At 45.2% G+C, this 20,279-nt stretch overlaps 1 protein-coding gene across 6 annotated transcripts in view; it reads right to left on the bottom strand.

Moving 5' to 3' along the window:
- Nucleotides 1-20,279, bottom strand: part of flfl (serine/threonine-protein phosphatase 4 regulatory subunit 3 flfl) — a 36,332-nt gene that overhangs the window by 9,995 nt on the left and 6,058 nt on the right. For 3 of the 6 annotated variants that reach the window (XM_084581969.1, XM_084581968.1, XM_084581967.1), the window contains 13 exons: nt 19,493-19,759; nt 18,943-19,113; nt 17,958-18,146; nt 16,428-16,577; nt 16,023-16,067; nt 15,697-15,813; nt 14,299-14,353; nt 14,127-14,203; nt 13,772-13,849; nt 9,691-9,784; nt 7,145-7,283; nt 6,601-6,790; nt 2,247-2,664 (listed from right to left, as the gene is read on the bottom strand). In XM_084581969.1, coding sequence (XP_084438095.1) covers nt 2,247-2,664; nt 6,601-6,790; nt 7,145-7,283; nt 9,691-9,784; nt 13,772-13,849; nt 14,127-14,203; nt 14,299-14,353; nt 15,697-15,813; nt 16,023-16,067; nt 16,428-16,577; nt 17,958-18,146; nt 18,943-19,113; nt 19,493-19,759 — 1,990 coding nt within the window. Of the gene's footprint in view, nt 1-2,246; nt 2,665-2,959; nt 3,191-6,600; nt 6,791-7,144; nt 7,284-9,690; nt 9,785-13,771; nt 13,850-14,126; nt 14,204-14,298; nt 14,354-15,696; nt 15,814-16,022; nt 16,068-16,427; nt 16,578-17,957; nt 18,147-18,942; nt 19,114-19,492; nt 19,760-20,279 lie in introns of those variants that run through there. The other 3 variants (XM_084581972.1, XM_084581971.1, XM_084581970.1) reach the window with 3 other exon arrangements.

Raw genomic sequence — 20,279 nt, forward strand, 5'->3', positions numbered from 1 at the left:
AGTCCACAACGCTGTCACACTTGTTTCACAGAATTAAATTTCGCATCGCACAAACGCGTTCTCTGAGGAAAAGCATGTCTTCGAAGCCGAAACTGTCATAATGTAGTCATAACTGCACTGCAGCCGTGCAGAGTGGAACGGCAGCACGTAACAGCTACGTGTATGCCGGCTTCTCCATGCTAGCGCACCACGTGTAGCAGCCGCGCCCGGCAAGGAGCAAGAGTCAATTGCAGCACCGTTAGTTCACGCGACCGCCACTGGGGACACCTCTCCGGGCAGAGCTGTGAAACTGAGTTTGTTCTAGTAACATTGTTACAAACATCACGCACTGGCACGCGGCAAACGATCACCGCAGTTGCCCGCACCTTTGGGAAAGGGCGTGGGCTGCCCTGTTCCCTCTCATTCCCTCTGCACGTGGCTTGAAAACGTTGTGCGCCAAACAGCTGAGGGTGATGAGATAGTCTTCGGGAAAGGCAGACCTTCCAGTGCGTGGTGTGGAGTTCGATACATTGAATGACCGGTGAAATTGAGTTCGATATATGACGCAGCTTTCCTATACTTTTCCCTGGGATTCCGTTAGTTCGATAAAACCAAAATTCGAATGTAGTTGCTTTAACCCTTCCACTGCCGAGTTTTTTTTAGGACTGCTGCACACCCTCTGCCGGGTTTTTTGCATGTTAGCCGGGATTTGTTTACATGCTGCTTCTATAAAAATTTTAAGCTAGTAATGCACGACATGCTTTTTTTTAAGCTCAACTGCTTCATTGCTGTCACTTTCAGTTGAGTAAGAATTCATTGGCAGTTTCTCACTTTTTTCGCCTGTCAAACTGTGGCCACCCGTGGCACACTGTCTCGCCATGGATGCAGTGCTGATGCGAGTCGGGAAACATCCGATCCCTATGTTTACCCTGCAAGATTTTCGTGTTTATGTGGCTTCTCCACAGACCCCGCGACATACCCACATCATTACTTTTTATACAAGTAGCATCGGGAGTGGCAGTTAAAGGGTTAAATTGAGTGTGCACGACGTTGCCATCCCGCGAGAAACTGCAAAAAGTGCGATGGTGGGACAAGTGGAGGTTATGTGCAGAGCGCTCTCGTAATAAACAATATAGCTGGGCATGATTTTATTCACCGTGTTCAGTTAAGGGGGGACATGGGTCTTAAAATTGGTATTGTTATTTATTACCCAAATTTTATGAAACCTCACAGAATTGTTCAGTTTTTTCTACTGATTTCAAATATGCAAATATTTATCTTCTAGGGCAATTAGTTTCAAAGATATTAGAGAATTATTGTATTGTCTGCTTAAACAATAGGGAAAAAAATGCTCATCAGAAATTATTTTTAATATACAGATAGATACTATAAAGTGTAGGGAGTGCAATGTTGGAAGCAGTTTTAAAATTGAGCTAATAATAGAGATTTAGCAGCCCACTGAACTTCGCACTCACAGGCATGGCAACTGTGTAAGGATTTCAAGTTAAGGGGAGCCGGGTCTTGAAGTGAAAATAAAAAAATGTGCTTTCAACATTGCATTCCTTATACTTTATAGTATCTACCTGTATATTAAAAATTAATTTCTAATGAGCATTTTTTCCTCTATTGTTTGAGCAGACAATAGCAATAATTCTCTAATACCTTTAGAACTAATATCCCGAGAAGAGAAATTTTTGCATATTCGAAATCAGCAGAAAAAACTGATCATTTCTGTGAGGTTTCATCACATTTGGGCAGTAAATAATAAAGTTAGTTTTAAGACCCATGTCCCCCCTTAATTAGAACGTTTATCACTCTCCCAATAACTTCAAATTAACATTTTACTGTACTGCACGGTTAAATTTCTGCAATGGGGAATCTCCAATATACATTTAGCCTGCCACTGCATGCCTCTGGTGCGCGGGTACCATTGTTCCATGCAATTCTGGCTCGGTGAGCTCTATTTACATGACTACTGGCTTTGCCGGTCGTACCTCAACATGACCCCTCAGCATCCATTATCGGGAAGGCACTCTTCACTAAATGGCCCCGTCGTGTTTTCAGGATGCTTCACTGCACAGTCAACGTGATCAATTGCAAATATTTGCACGCCCTAATGTAGGGCAAATTAACAATCATTAAGTATCAGTTTACAAGTCTCTTCTGAAAAGTGCTTCCGTAAGAGTTGCTTTATTGTTCCTTTCAGCTTGCCGTACTGCACGCCAATTACTTTGCCCACATGCATGTGCTAGGAGAGAGCACCATACCTTTCTTGTCAAGGATCTTGCCCAGTTGGTCGAACTCGGCATCCAGGCGTCGACTGAAGCTGTCAGCTGGGGCCACAGCACCTGGGGAGCCCTCCAACTCCTCCTCCTCTTCTTCCTCTTCATTGAACCACATCTCCTCGTCTTCCTCGAGCTGGCGGGGGTCACGTCGAAAGCGTGCCGCTGCCAGCGCTCCAGCACCTCCAACAGTGGGACCCAGAGTCGCCCCAGGCACCCCTCCACCTCCACCGGCTCCTGCGCCCCGAAGGATGCTGCCTTCGAGGGAGGGCCGCTCGCGGAGCCGCTCCTGGTGCTGCTCGTAGCGAAGCCGGAGGGACTTGAACGTCTGCACATAGTCCACTTTGTCCAGGACCTTGCCGTAGCGCTCCACCACATGCAAGCACAGGGACTTTACGTCGTCCTGTAAACGAGATGCAACAGTTCTACTTTCAGCACCGGTTAAGCACCCACTTCACTCCTAGGAATGTGGCACAACATAGAAGAGGGAAAGGGGAAAGAGGAGAAAACGAGATGAGCGGCGCTACAAATATTCAGTGCCCTCTGTGTGCAGCGACATGAATAAATACTCTCGCATATACCAGTGCAAACTGCTGTCCTAGACTTATGTGGCAAGCGTCAACCCTTTGATATATATTCTTACAAGCAATTTCGGGCTCACAACAGCGCACTAAAACTTCATTATGCAAATACGTATAAAACTGTCGAATAGTTTAATACAGCCGACATACAAAATATAAAATTCTGCCGAAAAGGCGTGCAGCGGCAGAGAAGGAATGACAACTTGGGCGATGCTTACTAAAGAATGACGAGATCTTTCCCGAAGTTTTAGCTCCATTTCGAAGGTGCTCGCGGCGATTCCAGAGGCCGCAATAAACCGAGCGCCAGTTAGGTTGGCTTCCTTGCACAGCATCACCAGTGCGCAACGACTGCAGGTGAAGTGCCATCTAGGGTTACTTCCAAACATCACAACTGGGTAGCGTGGAAAATGGTGTTAGAGTGAAAGCTATTATAGTTTTCAGCACTTATACTTAGCAGCCGACATAAATGTGACATGGTTACTGCAAAGCTACAGTAAAATGTCGGTGATATGAATTCGCGAAGTTTCTCGGCTGGAGTGTATTGTGCACAGTGTGCTAAATTTCGGATATTCCGAACACTCTTCCGTGCCACTACGGATGATACAAATGCGCGAACTGCGACTGCAACCTAGATCACTATGCACTGCCTGCACAATGTTGACTCTGCGATCACCAGCCACGCTGCTGTACGCATCGCGAGCAGTTTGCACAGACACATGGTGTACACCTCGCCGACGTCATGACTGTCTGTTGGACTCACGCCACGAAAAGCTTTCAACGGCATGTTGCCCACAAAACGCAGACGTCGCAACCGCAGCAGTTAGCGGCGCTGCACGGCTAGCATGTGACCATCTTTTGTCGTGCTGTATGCGCTGTGAGAAGTATACGGAGGCGGGCGGACCACACATCACCAGCATCGCGATCGTTTTCAATGCCGCAAAGTTTGCAGCGGCGCGCGGCCATGAGTACATAGTAGTAGGCAGCGCATGCGGCGGGTGTGCACGGGCCGTTCATCTAAGACTTCACGACCGCTAGTTGCGCTTTACACATCACGAGCAGTCTGTGGCGCCACGTGGCCAACACGTCGCCATCTCTTGTCGTGCTTTACTTGCCGCAAGAAGCCTGACACGCGACCCGTACGTCACGCTGTGCGCGCGCCCTGATTGGCAAGCTGTGAACGCACGATCGTAACACACCTCGGTTGTAAACAGATCTGCATGATTTTTCCCACGCTTTTGCATACTTATTTTCTTTCGTTTTGATGATGCAAATTTTTTTCGCGACCCCATGCGATTTGTATCACCGAGGTTCTACTGTACAACCATTGCCGCAACCTTCTGGAGCGCTGCCATCGGGTGCAGGGGTGTACAAATGCTATACTCACTGGGGACATTTTGTGGCACTATAGCAAAGGCTAAGCAAGAAAGAGAAGGTGGCAGGCCTTTGTCCCTGTTCCACGGACAGTGGGCTATCTCACTCAACTCCTCTCTCCACCCCACAGCACCCCTACTCCTAACAATACACGCCACGGCAGCGACAAAGTGTGCCTCTTTCCCTTCCTTACCTAGCTTCGGCTGCAGTCACGAAAAGCTGTCCGTGAGATACAAGTGCAAACCTCGCTATGCATGCTTGCCGCATCACTACCAGACCTTTCTTTAGCACACCACGTGCAATCTGTCATTTGGCTGTGAGAAGTTTGATGCATCTGTTTTAGGATGAACTATGTGGTATGTATAAAAGGAAGCCTGCTTATTTTATTGAATCTAAGCGCCCTCACTATTCTCAAAAACACTTTAAAACAATAAGCTTGCATCTGAATGTAACCGTTTCTTCTAAGAAGAGCGTATACCCAAGACTGTCAAGCATGCTTACTCTGAGGTCGAGACGAAGTTGTCACAGTTATGAGCAGGCACGGCATCCCGTGGCCTGATCTCCGGCTTGTGTTGCTGTGTTCTGACACTACACGACAGAACTCCGAAAACCGGCCGAAAGCAACGCTGATAAATTTATCAGCATGTTTTCTCGTGGGCTTGGTATCAGCACCGCTCGGTTTGGTGTCAGTTCGAGAGCCACAACGGAAGTCGGAATGAGCTTGTAGTGGGCTGCCTACAGCTTGAAGTTTAAGCGAACAGTGGATTTGTTTTCTGAAAATATTTGCTAAGTTGGTCTACAAAATATATTGTTATTCCTTGCGACAGCCTCGCCGAGATATTGCCACGAAAAAGAAAGGGGGAAGGGGTCGTAGTGTTTACATTTTTCAAATCAAAGCACCCCCTCACTTTGGAAATCACTTATACAGTCGACGAACAATTTTTCGGACGCTCAACAGACCGCGAAAATGTCCGAAAAATCGGGAAGTTCGAAAAATAATAATAATAATAATAATAATAATAATAATAATAATAATAATAAAAAAAAAGCTAGCTAAATTTATTGCCTATTATTGACTTTGAGGCCGGAAACGTCATGAATGCTTTTCTGAGCCACGTTCCACTTCCGTGCTAACAGGTCCGCCTGAATTTCGGCTAGAGTCGTAGCGTCACCGTAAGTCGACGAAAGGGTTGCGACCGCTTGCATCAGCTCAGCTTGCGTCGGCTGCGCTGCTGCAGGTGAGTCATCATCGTCGCTCTCAGACTCCGCAAGTACTTGGAGAATAATTTCTGCATCTGTCAGCCCAGCGCACAGTTCCAACTCATGGTCCACGTCTGTGAACTCTGAAAACGAGACGGTCGATAGAATTTCGACACTTGCAGTGCGAAGGTCATCAACGTGCTGCTCACTGCCTGATAGCTGCTCTACGAAGCTCCCCTCGTCCAAGGCAGCCGACTCGTCATTCAGCACAAATCCCGCATGGCGGAAGCAATTGTGCAGCGTTGCGAGTGCCATCAACTTCCATGCATCGGCGAGCATACTAAGTGCTCCAAGCAAATCAACAGAGTAGGTTTTCTCACTGTCGAGGAACACTACCACCACCAACCACTGGATCCCAACACCGACTCCGTTGAGTGCCTTCTCGCTGCCGTGTTGCATGAAAAAAGTCCTTATAAAATCTGGAAACAGTTTCTTGAACTGAAGCCGATTCAATTAAATGCGAGCCACAGTAGCGACAAAACGTAGTTCTCGCATCAGCACGACCCCGGCTAGGCCTACTCGCTATGCTCGGCAACGCACGTGAGATGCACGGCAAACACACATAGGAACAGGCAGACGATTAGATCGAGCTAAAAAAAAAAAAAAAAAAAAAAGCATTCCGGCAGTGAGCAGCGACGTGTTTCTGGAAGCGAAAGCTGCTAGGCAAATAATATAGCCTCAATCCAGCATCAGTTTAGCTGAGGAGCGACTTGCCGGCACGGTCTCGAGGCTATCGAAGGAAAAAGTAAACAAACAACATGGTGGCGACACCGCTTAAAATGTGTGACAGTTGGCCCGGCTGACGCTTCGAATGTCCGAAAAATCAAATAGCCCTCCCTAGAGTGTCCGAAATTTTGAGCCGCGTAATACATTAACTTTATAAGGTACGTCCTGGGGCGTGGAAAAGGTCCGAATAATCAAGCATGTCCGAAAAATCAGTCGTCAGCTGTAATCAAGTAAATATGAAATATGTGTTTATCAAAAATAGGAAACTGTGTTGGGTGCAGCCAATAGTGTTTACATGCCTTACAAAGCTACATCATGTTCAAGAGGCAGTAGCAAACGTCAGTGATGCAGACTAGAGGACTTTGCTTGAATGCTCTAGACAAGGTACGTGGAGCACTCACCACCCGGATAAACTCAAACAGCTCGAGCACAGCCGAGTCCAGCAGGTTGTAGCGGCCATTGTTGTGTCGAAAGGCGTCTACCACTGGCCCAAAGAGGTTCCCGTTGATGATGTACCGGTTGTAGAACTCGTCCTTGAGGCCCACAATGCGCCTCATGAACCGCAGCGCACAGAGCACCAAGAACGTGAACCTGCACCAGGAAAGGAGCAAAGGCCCATTACTTCGGCACATTTTGCTTTACGCCAGTGCCCAGTCTAAGGAAAAGTCTAACCAAGTTTTTATGACTAACTTTGTCCACGAGTGACGAATCAAGCCTGCAGCTAGAGCACCTCTGCTTCAGCCACCTCCATCAGCAGCCAAGTGCTACATGCGCTCTACCACTGGCTTCCCAATGCAGTGCAACATGAAAAGAACAACTTCAAAGGTTCATTACACATGCTTTGCCTAGCTCTAGTGAACACCTAGCCTTAGCTTTCCGAAAACAACGCGGCCACTAGGCCTATGAGTGGCGCCTCCAACACGAATACGAGGGGGGCCAACCCACTTGGAACGCATAAGGACGAGCACCCTCCGCAACAGGTCCTTGTGCAGCACGTAGTTCTTGATGTGGTATGAGTGGTGCTCCACGCAGAATGACAGCAGCTCCACTATCAGACCCAACAGCTGGGCTGTTTGACTCGTCTCTGCAAGCAGGCACACACAGGAATCAATGGTGTCACCTCCCCAACCAGAAAAACTTGTACACAAGTGACGCTTAACGGGGCAAGGAGTGCATGCTTTAAGAAGGCGCTTCTCGGCAATGGATATGTTGGGGACTCTTAAGTGGAATAGGTGTCTTCTATTACTACTCTGTAAGAATGGTGATACAAAAGTGCCGTGCCACTTCAATCTGGACAGGTTATCAATACGTGGTGTACCCACACTTACTAAATAGGACTGCATATATGCACCCATATTCACACCGTTTCCGTCTTTGCTTTTAGTCTGCAAGTCTGGAAAAAGCATGTTTGCATGCATAAGTTGCATAAAACTGCAACGTCAGGTTTAGAGCCGTCTCATGAACATTTTTGCAGTCCCGAACCCGAATGCCCAAGGCTTACAGGGGTAAACTCTGTTGTGTTTCCATGACAAGGTTTCCTGATGCTCCATTAAATCATCTTAAGCTTCAACATATTCATGCGTAAAGCAAGCTATGCCAGTTCAAAAGGGGCCAAAAGACGCGTCGGGGCAGACTCAAGAAAGCAACTGCTATTTGTGACCAAAAATCAGTAAGAAATTTGAGCTTTTTATTTATTTTTGCGATCCTGAGATGTTTCCACAAAGATCTCGAGGTTTTGGCGGAAAAATACCCCTTTGAATTCATAGGTTACATTGTTCCGAAGTTGTGAATCTGCTCATTTGGCCCTTAAATTGATGTCAAATCACGCTGAGCTGACTCCCTGCAATTCAAGAAATAAATGCTCCGTCAGCATCATTTTGCTTTGCTTGGAAGACCGCAATTCAGGCTGTTCCCACATTTCGGTTCAACACCACAAGCAAACCCTTGAAGCAAACAAAAGACAAAGGAACAAAGCTGCACAAAACATGCTGTTACTGAGCTCTGAAAGCATGCGACCAAAATGGCTACTTTTGGCCGGCTGCCGGCGTCAAATGCTCGCGAACTGGTGCCACTTTGAGACAATCGCACTGTTAGGCCTTGTCAGTCTAATGCTGTTCTGTCACGATCACGGGTGGTTACTGGCCCACAAAGCAGAAACAGGTAGGACGCGACATCATGTTATTTGCAGTCTGGTGCAGACATTCCAGGACAGCCAGATATTGGCATAGCTGATAGTGCTTGCGTGACAGCAAGAAGCGTGCATAATCTCGTCAAGGTAATTTCTGCTTAGTACAGGCAGTGAAATCGTAATAGTGCAGATGATGAAATTATGTCTGTGCAGCTTTCACGGGCGCGACAACTGGAATCAGAAACTTTTAAACCACAATGAAAGCTATAAAGCTACATGTTCAGATATGGCTTGGATTAACACACAATTTCGGGCTTCATGAGCCAGTTCAGCCGGGTGAGACTGCACGGCAGAACCACCGATGCCAGACTAAAATCGGAACATGCAATATGTGGGTGTGGGGCAGTGGAGTTAAGTAGTTTGGGAAGACGTGAGGAAGAGGTAAAGGTGGTGACCAACCAAGGCTATATTGTGCGGCTTGTTGCTGCAGTTCCGAGAGCAAGCCCCAGAATTGGGAATGAGTCAAGACTAAACTGGCCTCCAAAAAAGCGGTTTATGCATGTACACTGGTCTATAAATGTAATTTCTGCTGACAAGGGCTTCACATTCGCAGGCCCCCGAAAATTTCTTTGTTGATACTCATTTAATAAAGACTGCTTTAAAAGAGCCAAATACAAAAATAAATGTCATTTCTACCGCTGCAACAGTGCAACAGAAAGCTTGCCGTCAAAGGTTCTCGATTCCTCAAAGATTTTGTTAGAAACTTCGTAAAAAAAAAAATGAAGGTTTTAAAAACCCTGTAAAAACTTTCACCAAAACGTTTTTCACATGTGCCTGTTTTTATGTATCCAGACGCTGGAAATCAGCATCAGCGAGCACAGTGGGAACGTCATGTTGTCAGAAGTGATACACCAAAGGCAAATTTCACATGGCAGACAATAATCAGACATGTTAGTTTAGTGACAAAATCTAAAAACACATAATCAGCAATTACAAAGCAATGTTGCTTTTATTTAAGAGTATACTAGGGTGCAAAGTACAATAAAACAATTCCTGAATGAAAAAAAAAAAAAAAAATATGAGGGCCCTGCTCTCTCCAACTCGCTTCAAATTTTCAATTTGTACTATCTTGATTCAGTCATATAATCGCACAGGAGAATATTCGATTTGCTATTCAAAATTTTTTAATATTCGCACACTCCTACTACTTCCCCTGTGCATGCATTCTAAAAACTTTTGAGATAATAGAAGATTTGACTGACTGCCCAGGCAGCTTCAAAACCTGTCAGTGCTGCTTAAAGTCTGCAGAGTCAATGGAAGACCCGATTGGGCTGCACTCGCAGCCTCAGGCAATAGTACATACCTTTGCTGGGTGCATCGCCGGTGGTGTTGGCGAGTACTGGGGCTATGAGCACATGCATACAGTGCTTGTAGAAGAAATTGAGAAACTCGGACTTCTGAAAGATAGGGTTAAGAATGCAAGGAGAAGGAGGAGGAAAAAGAAATGCCATGAAGCAAGCCATCAATGTGTCAAGAAACAAAGTTTCCCGCCAAATACCAGCACACAAAGTTCTCACATATGTTCCACGCACTTGCCACTGAAAATCAAAATGAATCACCCCTTCTAAGCCTCAAATGAGTGTGCAGCAAACTTTCTGGTCATCGAAAAAAGAGCCATTTAACCCAACAAAGTGCAGGTAGAAGCACTAGTCGCAAAAGGATAGGTCAGGCAACTACAAGAGGCCACAGATTCTACACATTTTATAAGCCGCACACACATTTTATAAGATGCACATACAAAAGAGCCATGTAATCAATGTTGCACTGGTCAATTTTTCCAGTTATCCACGTGATGAGTTATGGTGACAAAATGAATATTTCAGAACTGCTCGTCAGACATACACGAGTTCTTGAAAAAGCGATACAACACTTTTCTTTTTTTTGCCTGCAGCAAATGCACACTCTAGTAAAAGCTCGTTTAATCAGACTTCAAGGGACGCAGAAAAAATGAAAGCCTGAATCATCAGAAGTTGGAATTATCGAGTGACCCTAAAAAACAAAGATGTGACAAGAACTGGCTGCCTGCTTTCAAGATGAGAACCGTGCAACAGTTTTCACATTTCCATCAATGCTTTATTTATTGCATGCACACTGTTGGGAGAAGTGAAACAGGTCAACTTCAATATGGGGCCCCCGTCGCAACCCTCCCTGTGCGACACAGCAGCGGTGGAGCCCCCTCAATGCACAACGAGCGAACACTATGCATAACAAGCGTGTAGCTTCGGGAAAACCATGTGGATGGAGGCAAGAGAAACGCACAGCGGCACTAATCGGCTTCCTGAATGGCGCACAGCCGAGTGCGGTTGGATGGCGGATGTGTAGCCGATATCTGCTGTCACCACGGGTTGGTGTGAAGTTCAGGACAGTGAAACTGAAACAAAGCTGTCTGGCTATTTTCAGAGATAATGTTGCCCATTTTTTTCGTCATGCCTGCCGTAACGCACGCCAGTGGTGCGCGGGCAACTCTGCAGCATGAAAGTCAGGTTTGAGGAGGGCTATTTTAAACACTGTACCTGCATGCTGCTTCCCTTCAGGGAAGCCATTTTAATAAAAGACATGCAATGTTCCAATTAGCAAGCATCCAACACCATAGGCATATGTAGGTATTGCCCAGACAGCTACAGCTGCTTCAATTATCTGGATTCCTGAACGAATGGGGGCCAAATTAACAAGCTTTCACTGCATTATGAAAACGAGACGAATAAAATTTTTTCTCTCTCTTGAATGACACTTCCAACATACTGTTTTAAGGGGGGATGCTAGGCTAAAGGGTCAACTTTTGAACGGCTGTACCAATTTTTATAAAATTTTCTGGAGTGGCTTACCTTCCTCTTATTAGAATATATTCTAAATTTCATTGCCCTAGCACAAATAGGTAATAACTTGTAGCTGCTATACTGAACAAAGAAGTGTGTCAGCTTAGGAAAACTATCATTTCAAAAACAATGAAGATATACTAACTTTTTGTGATTGAATACCTTCTAGATAGTTCATCGTGCAGGATAAGGAGGATTGCGGGCTTTTTACGGCATTTTTGTAAAAATTTCTGCATTTGGAAAACAAACTTCATTTTTTTTGTTGTCATTGTATGTCAGACATCTCAATTTTTTTTAACTTGGAGAGTAATTAGTGATCTAAAAAGTACCTTATCTTGTTCCCGACAAAAATATAGTCCAGAAACCACCTTGAAAGCCGCTTATAGCAAAAGAGTTTGGAAATGATAGTTTTCCTAAGGTTGTGTTTTCGCAAAAAGTGCGAACTTAGAAAAATGAGTTCAAACATTTCGGAACACGCTGTTTAATTTTCGGACCAAAAATAATTAATCAAAGTGCCCTGCTGCATGCATAGGGCCCTCCTCTTCAACTAGACGCTGCTCTGTGGCGATTGCTTCGAGTCGCCTTCTCTTTTTTTCAGCTTTACAGCTGTCCAGCGACCTTGTCTGCGCTCGTGAAATGGTCTCCATTGTTGCCTGCTGGGCGTACCTCTTTATCTGGGTTCCATATTCTTACTATTCATGGACTTACTAAAGCAGTCTGGTTAGCCAGGCTACTTTTGGCGCAAAAACAGCGTTCGAAGGTCACTTGTCTTGTTTCGGCCAATCCAAGCTTCAGTTTCGGTTTTCCAGCCAATCCGCAATTGCCCGGCCCAAAATAAGGCTTTCAGTTTTTTTTTTTTTTAGTTGTGCGCTGTACTCTCGATAGCAGGTCATCTTTGGCTAGAAAGTGCGAAAAACAAACTTTCTAATGTGGCGTTCCACTCCGCGTTCGGTTTCTTGACCGCTTTGCGGCCGCGTGTTGAAAGCAGCGTTCATAGGCGCTTTCGGCAGCGAACGCGCTCCACCACCTCGTGAAAAAAATTCATTTTATTATTTTCTACGGCGCTGATGACTACCAAAATTGGTGAGAAGCTTCTTTGATAAATGCAGGATCCAAAATAGCAAAAAATAAAAAACACGTTTTTTCTTTTAAAATCGCAATTTTAGCCCCGCATCCCCCCTTAAATTATAATAGCAAAATAAGCAGGCACTACACTTCACACACACCAGAAGGCTAACAGCCTGCCACCAATTAAAACAAAATAGGCTTTCTGATACAGTAAGATGATGTTTGCAGCATAGTAATATCATTGCTAGCAGAGATCAGAAAAATTGTGAATAATGTAGAGTAATTAGCCTGTTATCCAAATTCTAACATACAGTCAAACCTAATTACAGTGAAGTTGGATCTGGCGCAAAAAATTTTGTTATATTTGGTATTCATCTTAAAAGTATGCGCACAAATTCCTGCACATTAGTAAGAACAACACAAAGGTTAAATGCACAATTTTTTAATGGAAAGCTTGGTATAAAATGAAATCTTGTCATTCATTCCGTGCTGGAAAGCAAAAGTGAACACATAAGTAGATAAACAGATTTATTTAAAAACGAGTGCAATCTTGGCCCCATGCTGGCGGTCTCAGCGCTGTTCAGAGCTAGTTCTCTTTTCCAGTTCACTGTCATAGTCAGTATTTGCTTGGTCTGCAGGAAGCAGCCAATCGTCAATTTCTTGTTTGGCAGTTCGGTCGCCACGGCACCACAACCAAATCGTCATCAGCAGCGACGAAGTCCTCAAAAGCAAGATTCGGAACCGCTATTTGATGTGGTGACAAGGATAACACGCTTCCGATCGTTCTTCAAGGTGCCTTTGGATTGGATGTCTTCAATCTTCTGCTCCGCATCAAGAATATCGACACAGTGCTAGGTGTAACCCATAAACCTAGTTTGTCGCAACGTCCTTTTCTGTAGATGGTCATTAACGATAGGCGTACCAGATCTAAGAATTTCAAAAACACAACCTTTGTGCTGTGGCTCATCTAAGTAGGGTTATTTGCATCATACCATGACAAACATGTCATATGACCTACCGCCCACGAAAGAAAAGAGGTCCCGTGGCAGCGGTGTCATGTAGCGACATTCATGAGCACACTTCACAGGCACAATTTTAAAACGAACAAGTGCATTTTCAAAATTCTAAACACTGATACGGCTATAGTAGGTAGCTGGCTACAAGCTCCTAAATACAAATAGGCATGATATGCAATAGTTAAAAGCCGACGATTTTAATTTAGTCGAATAGTTAACCAGTTAAAATTATTCACTTGTTTTCCGATGCCTGCTAAAAACTGGCAAAAGGCTAGCATTACATTTGAGTAGATCCAGTAAGTCGTTTGCCACGTTCTGGAGAGATGCATGCTTTAGATGGCCACAAATGCAGAGAAGTAATAAATGGAGAAGAAACCCTGACCTCCATGTTGAGGAACTAGAAAACTGCACATACGTTTACCGACCAAGCAAGGAAGCCCCAAAACAACTCCCTCTCTGTACTCATTCCAACACTCCCACCAACCTTTTCTTCTTCTTCAGCATTAGGTTCACGATGGCTGCTGTCACCGCGATTCAACTGCGAACTGGGCGGCTGAGCTTCCTTCCAGGAGCAACAAGAAAAGCGTATAAGTGCACTGTCTAACCAAGGCACCACAAAATGGGCAGCGCAAGAACACGTGCTACACTGGGCACCTGCTTTGCCACCTTCTTCTAAAAAGAGGAAGCAAGAAGGTCACAAGAAACAAACAGCAGAGTTGAGAGAGGCTCATCGAGGGCCCCTTTATGATCAAAGTCAAGCAACAAGCCCTGACCATTGCTCAGACTCCTCAACAAATGACAAGGTCAAACGAAATTCTGCTAGCCAGAAGAAGACTCACAGTGTCGAGGGAAAGCATGTTCTCGGGGTCCAGCAGTAACCGCAAGATGCCCGAGAGCTGCACGGCACCACCTAGGTCTGGGGAAAAGGAAAAGATGCAACACAAAATTGAATGCTTTGCTTCTACGCAATCACGCAAGAGAAATTGAAAATGTGGCGAAACTCACACATACCTGGGTCTGGATCACAGATCATCTGCTCAATGATGATGTTGATCAGAAGTTGATCCTGCATTGAGCAAAAGTTGACAATCAGAGCCTTGTCTTGCACACTATGCACCTGCGGCGAGCACTGCCTCTAAGGCTTGTAGAATGCCTACTAAAGGACATAATGAACGTAATCCTCAGCATGAGCACTTCCAACAGCAGAGGTACATATGCTTCTCGACAATGTTACTGCAGGCCTGTGCGAATAACATGTCACTTTTACATTATCCTCTCCAAAAAACGGCAAATATGGTACTATACATGTACATATTCGCAATAGTGTAGCCAGGAAAGCTCACGCCGAGTCCTCATTTTGGAAAGAAGAAAGGTGGGCTAAAGGGACAGGTGATTTGCTTGAGTCCCGAGATTATTGCACAGATGATACCGCATATTATGCACATACAGTTAATCCGCTGGAGACAGACAAGCAGACTGTGAGCTGCATAGCATAAATACAGTAGAACCCACTGTTATGTTTTTCAAGAGACTGCTGAAATAAGATGTACTAGACGGAAAATGTAGTCATCAGAAAGTGCATATGGAAAAAAAGAAAAAAAAAAAAAAAAACACGGGGGAAGGAGGTGCGGTAGTGGTGTCATCTGTAGCATTTTGTTGTTTTATTCGCTTCAGGTATGAGCAGTGTGCTCCTGAGGCTCTGAGGCTGTCACCGTCATTCATACATATAGGACATCCACCACCTACATGCCTGCAAAGGCTCTCCATCTGCCTAAATGTTATCAGTGATAAAAAGTATGGAAAGTTTGGGTATCCGTAAGCATTTCTGCACTGTCATCAAAGCAGCCGCCTCACCCTGCACGAACAAAGTCTATTTGAACCTGAACACCGCCTTTTTAAGCTGTAGGCGACAAGGCAAATGCACATGACTGAGCTTCAGAACCAACTCCCTGTGACAGTTTCGTTTGCACACCCCAGGTCACTGTAAATTGGGTGGAACATGTTGGAACCACTGGAACACAGTGGCAGTCAGGCGCCTATCGAGTTGAAAATCGCCAACTAGCCCGAGTTGCCATTCCATGCGCACTAAATGGAGGCTGTCAAAATTGCAGTGCAGGGAAAAGCACTGCTATCGTAAGGCGACAATGGCTCGGCAGTGCACAGGAATGCTGCCACAGCTGCAACAGCAGAGTGGTATGCATGGGTTTCTATGGGATCTTGAATGGGAGCGGCTCACAAGAAACTTAGTAGCCGTAATAACAACGCAAAAAAGGAACATAACAAGCAGGGTTTTACTGTAAGGATGCTCAACCCTTCAAAGTGGGCAAATTTCTCACGCAAAGAGTAAGCTGGATACACTGTTACTCTGGTCCCCAGCATGCTAAAACAAGGCCAAAAATGTGCACTCACATCGTCCTGCACGTTGGACTGCTGGAATGCGTACTCGCGCACCATGGACGGACTGTAGTCCACTAAGTAGGAGAGGATATCGATGGAGGCTGTCTTGATCACCGTGTCCTCCATGCCCTGCAACACAGGGAAGTGGGTTTGCAAAGCATGCAACAGCAGTAGACAGTCATCTGACAATAAATGCAACAAGAGCAGTCAACAAAAAGCAGCATGATACATTTAGAAAGAAAAGAGGGGGATAGTAAAAATAAAGGAGCTGCAAATTTTACAAAATGCATGTCACTGACAAAGTGCATGACGTTTTTAAAAGGTAATGATAGACTTACCAAAGTAATTTCCAATGCTTGTAGAATACCTAAACTTGATAGTGTCTGCAAAGAACAATAAAAAATTGAGGCAAACAATGCACCAAGACAAACCAGTATTTAAAACAAATGGCTCTCTACACAAGCAAAAAAAGAAGAAAAAGCTAACAGTGCATCACGAATTTTAACCTGCTCCAAAAACACAATGAGAGCAACCTTCTAATGACCTGAGAGCACTGCCTTCAGAGCAGAGACCATTTCATATTTGCATCCCAACGCAATGTGCTTCAGTGGTCATCCATGAGGTGATTGTGTAACCTGACAGGTACAAACATTCCCACAAGCAAACTGAAGCAAGCAACAAGCACAACCAAGAACACATGATGCATCGCTTTATCCTCTGTTCTCTCAGAGATAGAGACCCACCTTAAAAAATGATTCTCTACACTGCGGCTGTAGCGTTTGTGAAAATGTACAAAACTCCTTGAGGAAAAGCACGAGGTCTCGTCGCTTGTCATCATCCGTCGCCTCATCTGTCAGCTGGGCAAACAGTTCACTCAGAAACTTCTCATCCTCCTGCGAAACGAAAAGTAACAACGAAAAAAACAAGCACGGTTACAATGGGTGCAACAAACAGCATTAGAGTGAGACACCATTGCAAGCCTCCAAGCACATGAACAAAATGGAAAACCCAGCACTCTGTGAACAGCTTTTATATTTTGCAGCAGGCAACTTGCTAAAATGCATGTCATTTGTTTCTCTTGATATCAATGAATACAATAAGGGTAAAATTACCAATTTACCCTTAACTAAACTTGAATTATAAGGTGTCAAAGCTGGCACTCCAGAAACAGGGAGATTAGTTGGTGTTCCTTTTCTAAGTGGCAGTTTCAATATCCTACAACCCATGTTCTCTGACAGGTAAAATAATTTTACCATTACTGCATTCCTTGATGTCGAGAGAAACATATTGCATGCTTTGGAACTCAGCTATCCGCCCACCCACAATTAGAAGATTGTGTTCAGAGCTTTTGATTCCTGGAAACTGGCCTTTCTTTTGCCAATTAAAAACCATACAAGTAGATCTGCTTATGCGAGCTATGCACGTAAGTCTCAGTAACACCAAACGCATGCAAGACCGCCAGATCGCCACTTGTCATTGCATGTGACAGTTCTTTAATATCTGGCACTGCAGTGCACCCGGCACGTTTGCCACCAATGCTTTCATGCTGGCTAAACCTCAACGCTACAATTCAGACAATTCGATATGCATATGACCGATAAATTTCCCTGAACAGAGAGAACGTACTGTGTACATACAAGGTGCAGAAACTCTAATGTTCTGAACAGACTGTCGTGCCAGTGTGATACAATATGAACGTGCAAACTACGAGAAAACCCTCCAACACCAAGTGCTGCCCGCACATCCCCAATGCTATAATTGCCAGTTGCATGGCATGCATCATGAGCAGCAAGCAGCAGCATACAGAGCTGCTGGGAACCTTATACTGAACACTGGCTCCTCCACATAGCAGCAGTAATGTGCGAAAAATGGCACCGCCAGACAATACAAAGATTGCTGCCAATTACCTGCCCTATTCCTCAAGTCATCTAGTTTTATGCCGTTCGCATGCTGCTAGTAGCCAGTTGGTGCCCACAGCTGTGCCAGTATGCGCAAAATGTGACTGCGGGAGCGCCATTAGAAGCACCATTTGTAGCAGTGCACCGTTTGAATACATAAGCCACTTCATTTACAGTGTGAAATACATTCAGCAATGCTACACTTTTACATGTGGTTTTCAAGGGAATCCTTTGACTGTTCAATATGAGCAATAATTTGATATAACCAGGATCGACTGTATATGACAGTTCAGGCCCTTCACACAAGGCCTACTAGGGCTGTGCTACCAACCAAATCACCACACGCCCCCAAAAATGTGTTTCGCAATCAGCCACCTGGAGCATGGAGACGATGTCAGCCTTGTTGAAGAAGATGAACGATGAAAGGGTGGAGAGCATGTTCTCCTCGAAGACCGAGGGCGTAGGGAGCACCACATCCTGGATGTACTGCACCCGGTACGTCTGGTGGATCTTGGCAAGCAGCTCGGGGTTCCCCAGTGGTATCACCTCTCGAAATTTCGACACCTGTAAACCCCAACACAGCACAGATATACCCACTCGGGTAAGTATAGTTCAGCCTTAAAAGGAAAAAAAAACTGATGGCTCATTGTACAAACATAAGGTGCGAGCACAGTTTACAAGAAGCTATGAGTGCAGTATATTTTTTAAAAAGAAATGCTTGCAGGGCATTAAAAGTCAATGTCTATCTGCCCATCATACATGCCTTATTCTTCTGTATTTGGGATTGCTTCACACCACATAAAGAAAAAGCTTTAGAACAAACATACATCACCATGACCGTAATCAAAGTGATGCACCCCATACACAGAAGTAGAAAAGCTTGAACACAGGAAAAAAGGTGTCCTTAAAAGTTGCAAGGAAATCTGTGAAACAATTATGAAGTTCACTATGTGGAGATATGTTTGCAACATGTTGGTGCAAACCTGCCTCACCCTCATGTGTCTAGCAGATATGCAGCACAGTTTCTAAAACTGCCTGCAACTTGTTCTGCAAAAGGTATGTGCACAATGGGCTCTTACAGCCCGACAAGTGAGAGTGAAAAGAACGAGCAGTAGCTGTTCTTCTGTCCAGCTTCGACATTTTTCATAGCAGTGTATGAACACCACGAATACTGTCATCAACTAGACTAACTGCAGACGCTGCATGAAAGAATGTTTTGTTTGGCTAGTTGGTGACAGTTCAATGGGTGGCAGTTGCGCTGCAGTGTGTACGTGTTTTTGTTTCAAGTTCAATAATGAAAAGGGACTGAAAGCAAAGAGTGCCGTAAATGCCCAGCTGTCCGGGGGAACCAGACACCAACCTGTCGGAGGTAATCCCGATGCCGCCGCCTCTGGCCTGGTGGACATCCTGGTTCATACTCCAATATTCCAACAACGTCCAATATGGCATCCTCAGCAAACATGGCATCGAACAATGCATTCTTGTTCAATAAGAAGATCCCCTTGAAGATGTCGTACAGCTGGTACAAACCCTGAAAGGCAAGCACGACAACAGTGAAGCCCACCACTTGTGATGTGCAAAAAAACAAAAAGAAAGAAACGCCTCATATGCAATAATGTCCTATTTGCCAACGGTGCCATATAAACATGTTTTTTTTTTTTAGCTGTTGCCGCTGCAGGCGCAAGAAAGAATGCGACAGTCGTCTTACCTTAATGTGCGCGCAACCATCACAGGCAGTAGATTAGGCAAACCAACTCTCTTTCAATCCACCTAGTCTCACCACTTTGGCAGAAGGGAATTCCAGACTGCTCTCCACAAGAAACCCTTTAACCTTTCCTCCTTGCCCTGACTTATGCCAACTGCTCTGACAGAGGGAGAGGGAAGATAGTAAAATGGCCAGCCCAACGCACCTCCCGATAGTCGAGGTCCTCGCAAGTGTGGAAGACGGGCAGCAGGCGTCGGATGTAGTCCTGCTCTTCGAGGGCGGTGGCCAGCTTGTCCCGCCGCACAGGCGAGGGCAGGCAGCTCTGCACCAATGCGGCCAGCTCCCCAAGTCGCTGAGTCTCGCACGGGGGCAGCTCCACAGGGGGAAGGCCATCGCTTGCCTCCTCCAGGTGCTCGTCCTCAGACTCCACCACATCCTGAGTGATGTCCACAGACGGGTCCTTGCCCTGAACCTGTGTAGTACGAGAGACCATATTGAACGGCTATGGATTAATTTCAACCACCTGCGATTCAAAACTATGCACTGACTAGCATCACAGCATGCTGACACATGGAACCCAGCACCGATTTGTGCTCAGCATAGTAGACACCTCTCAGGTAGGGAACACCATGTCCAACACCCGTGTTTTGCTCGTCTTTCATGCCGATTGTGGAAACAAGTTTGCGGTAGCTAGCTCTGTAATAAATGCCGAGCAAATAATGACTCCCTTACCATCTTGCCCATTTGTGCAGCAAAATTTAAAAAAAAAAATTCAAAACTGTAAAGCACACCGCCGTCGAATCCCATAATGCCACTGGTCTCAGACCTGTCTCAAAGTAACTGCGCACTCAAGAAAAGCAATGAGATGAACAACACTGCTGGTCTCATGACCTCTACTAAAACTTCATGCACGCACAACATGAAAACCAGAACATCTTAACACATTATGAAGCATGTTCGAGGTCAGAGCTCCAGAGGCCCAAGCTAAATTG

The sequence above is a fragment of the Amblyomma maculatum genome, chromosome 10 (genome assembly GCF_055883805.1).
Source record: "Amblyomma maculatum isolate TAMU_Amacu chromosome 10, ASM5588380v1, whole genome shotgun sequence".
NCBI classification, from domain to species: Eukaryota; Metazoa; Arthropoda; class Arachnida; order Ixodida; family Ixodidae; genus Amblyomma; species Amblyomma maculatum.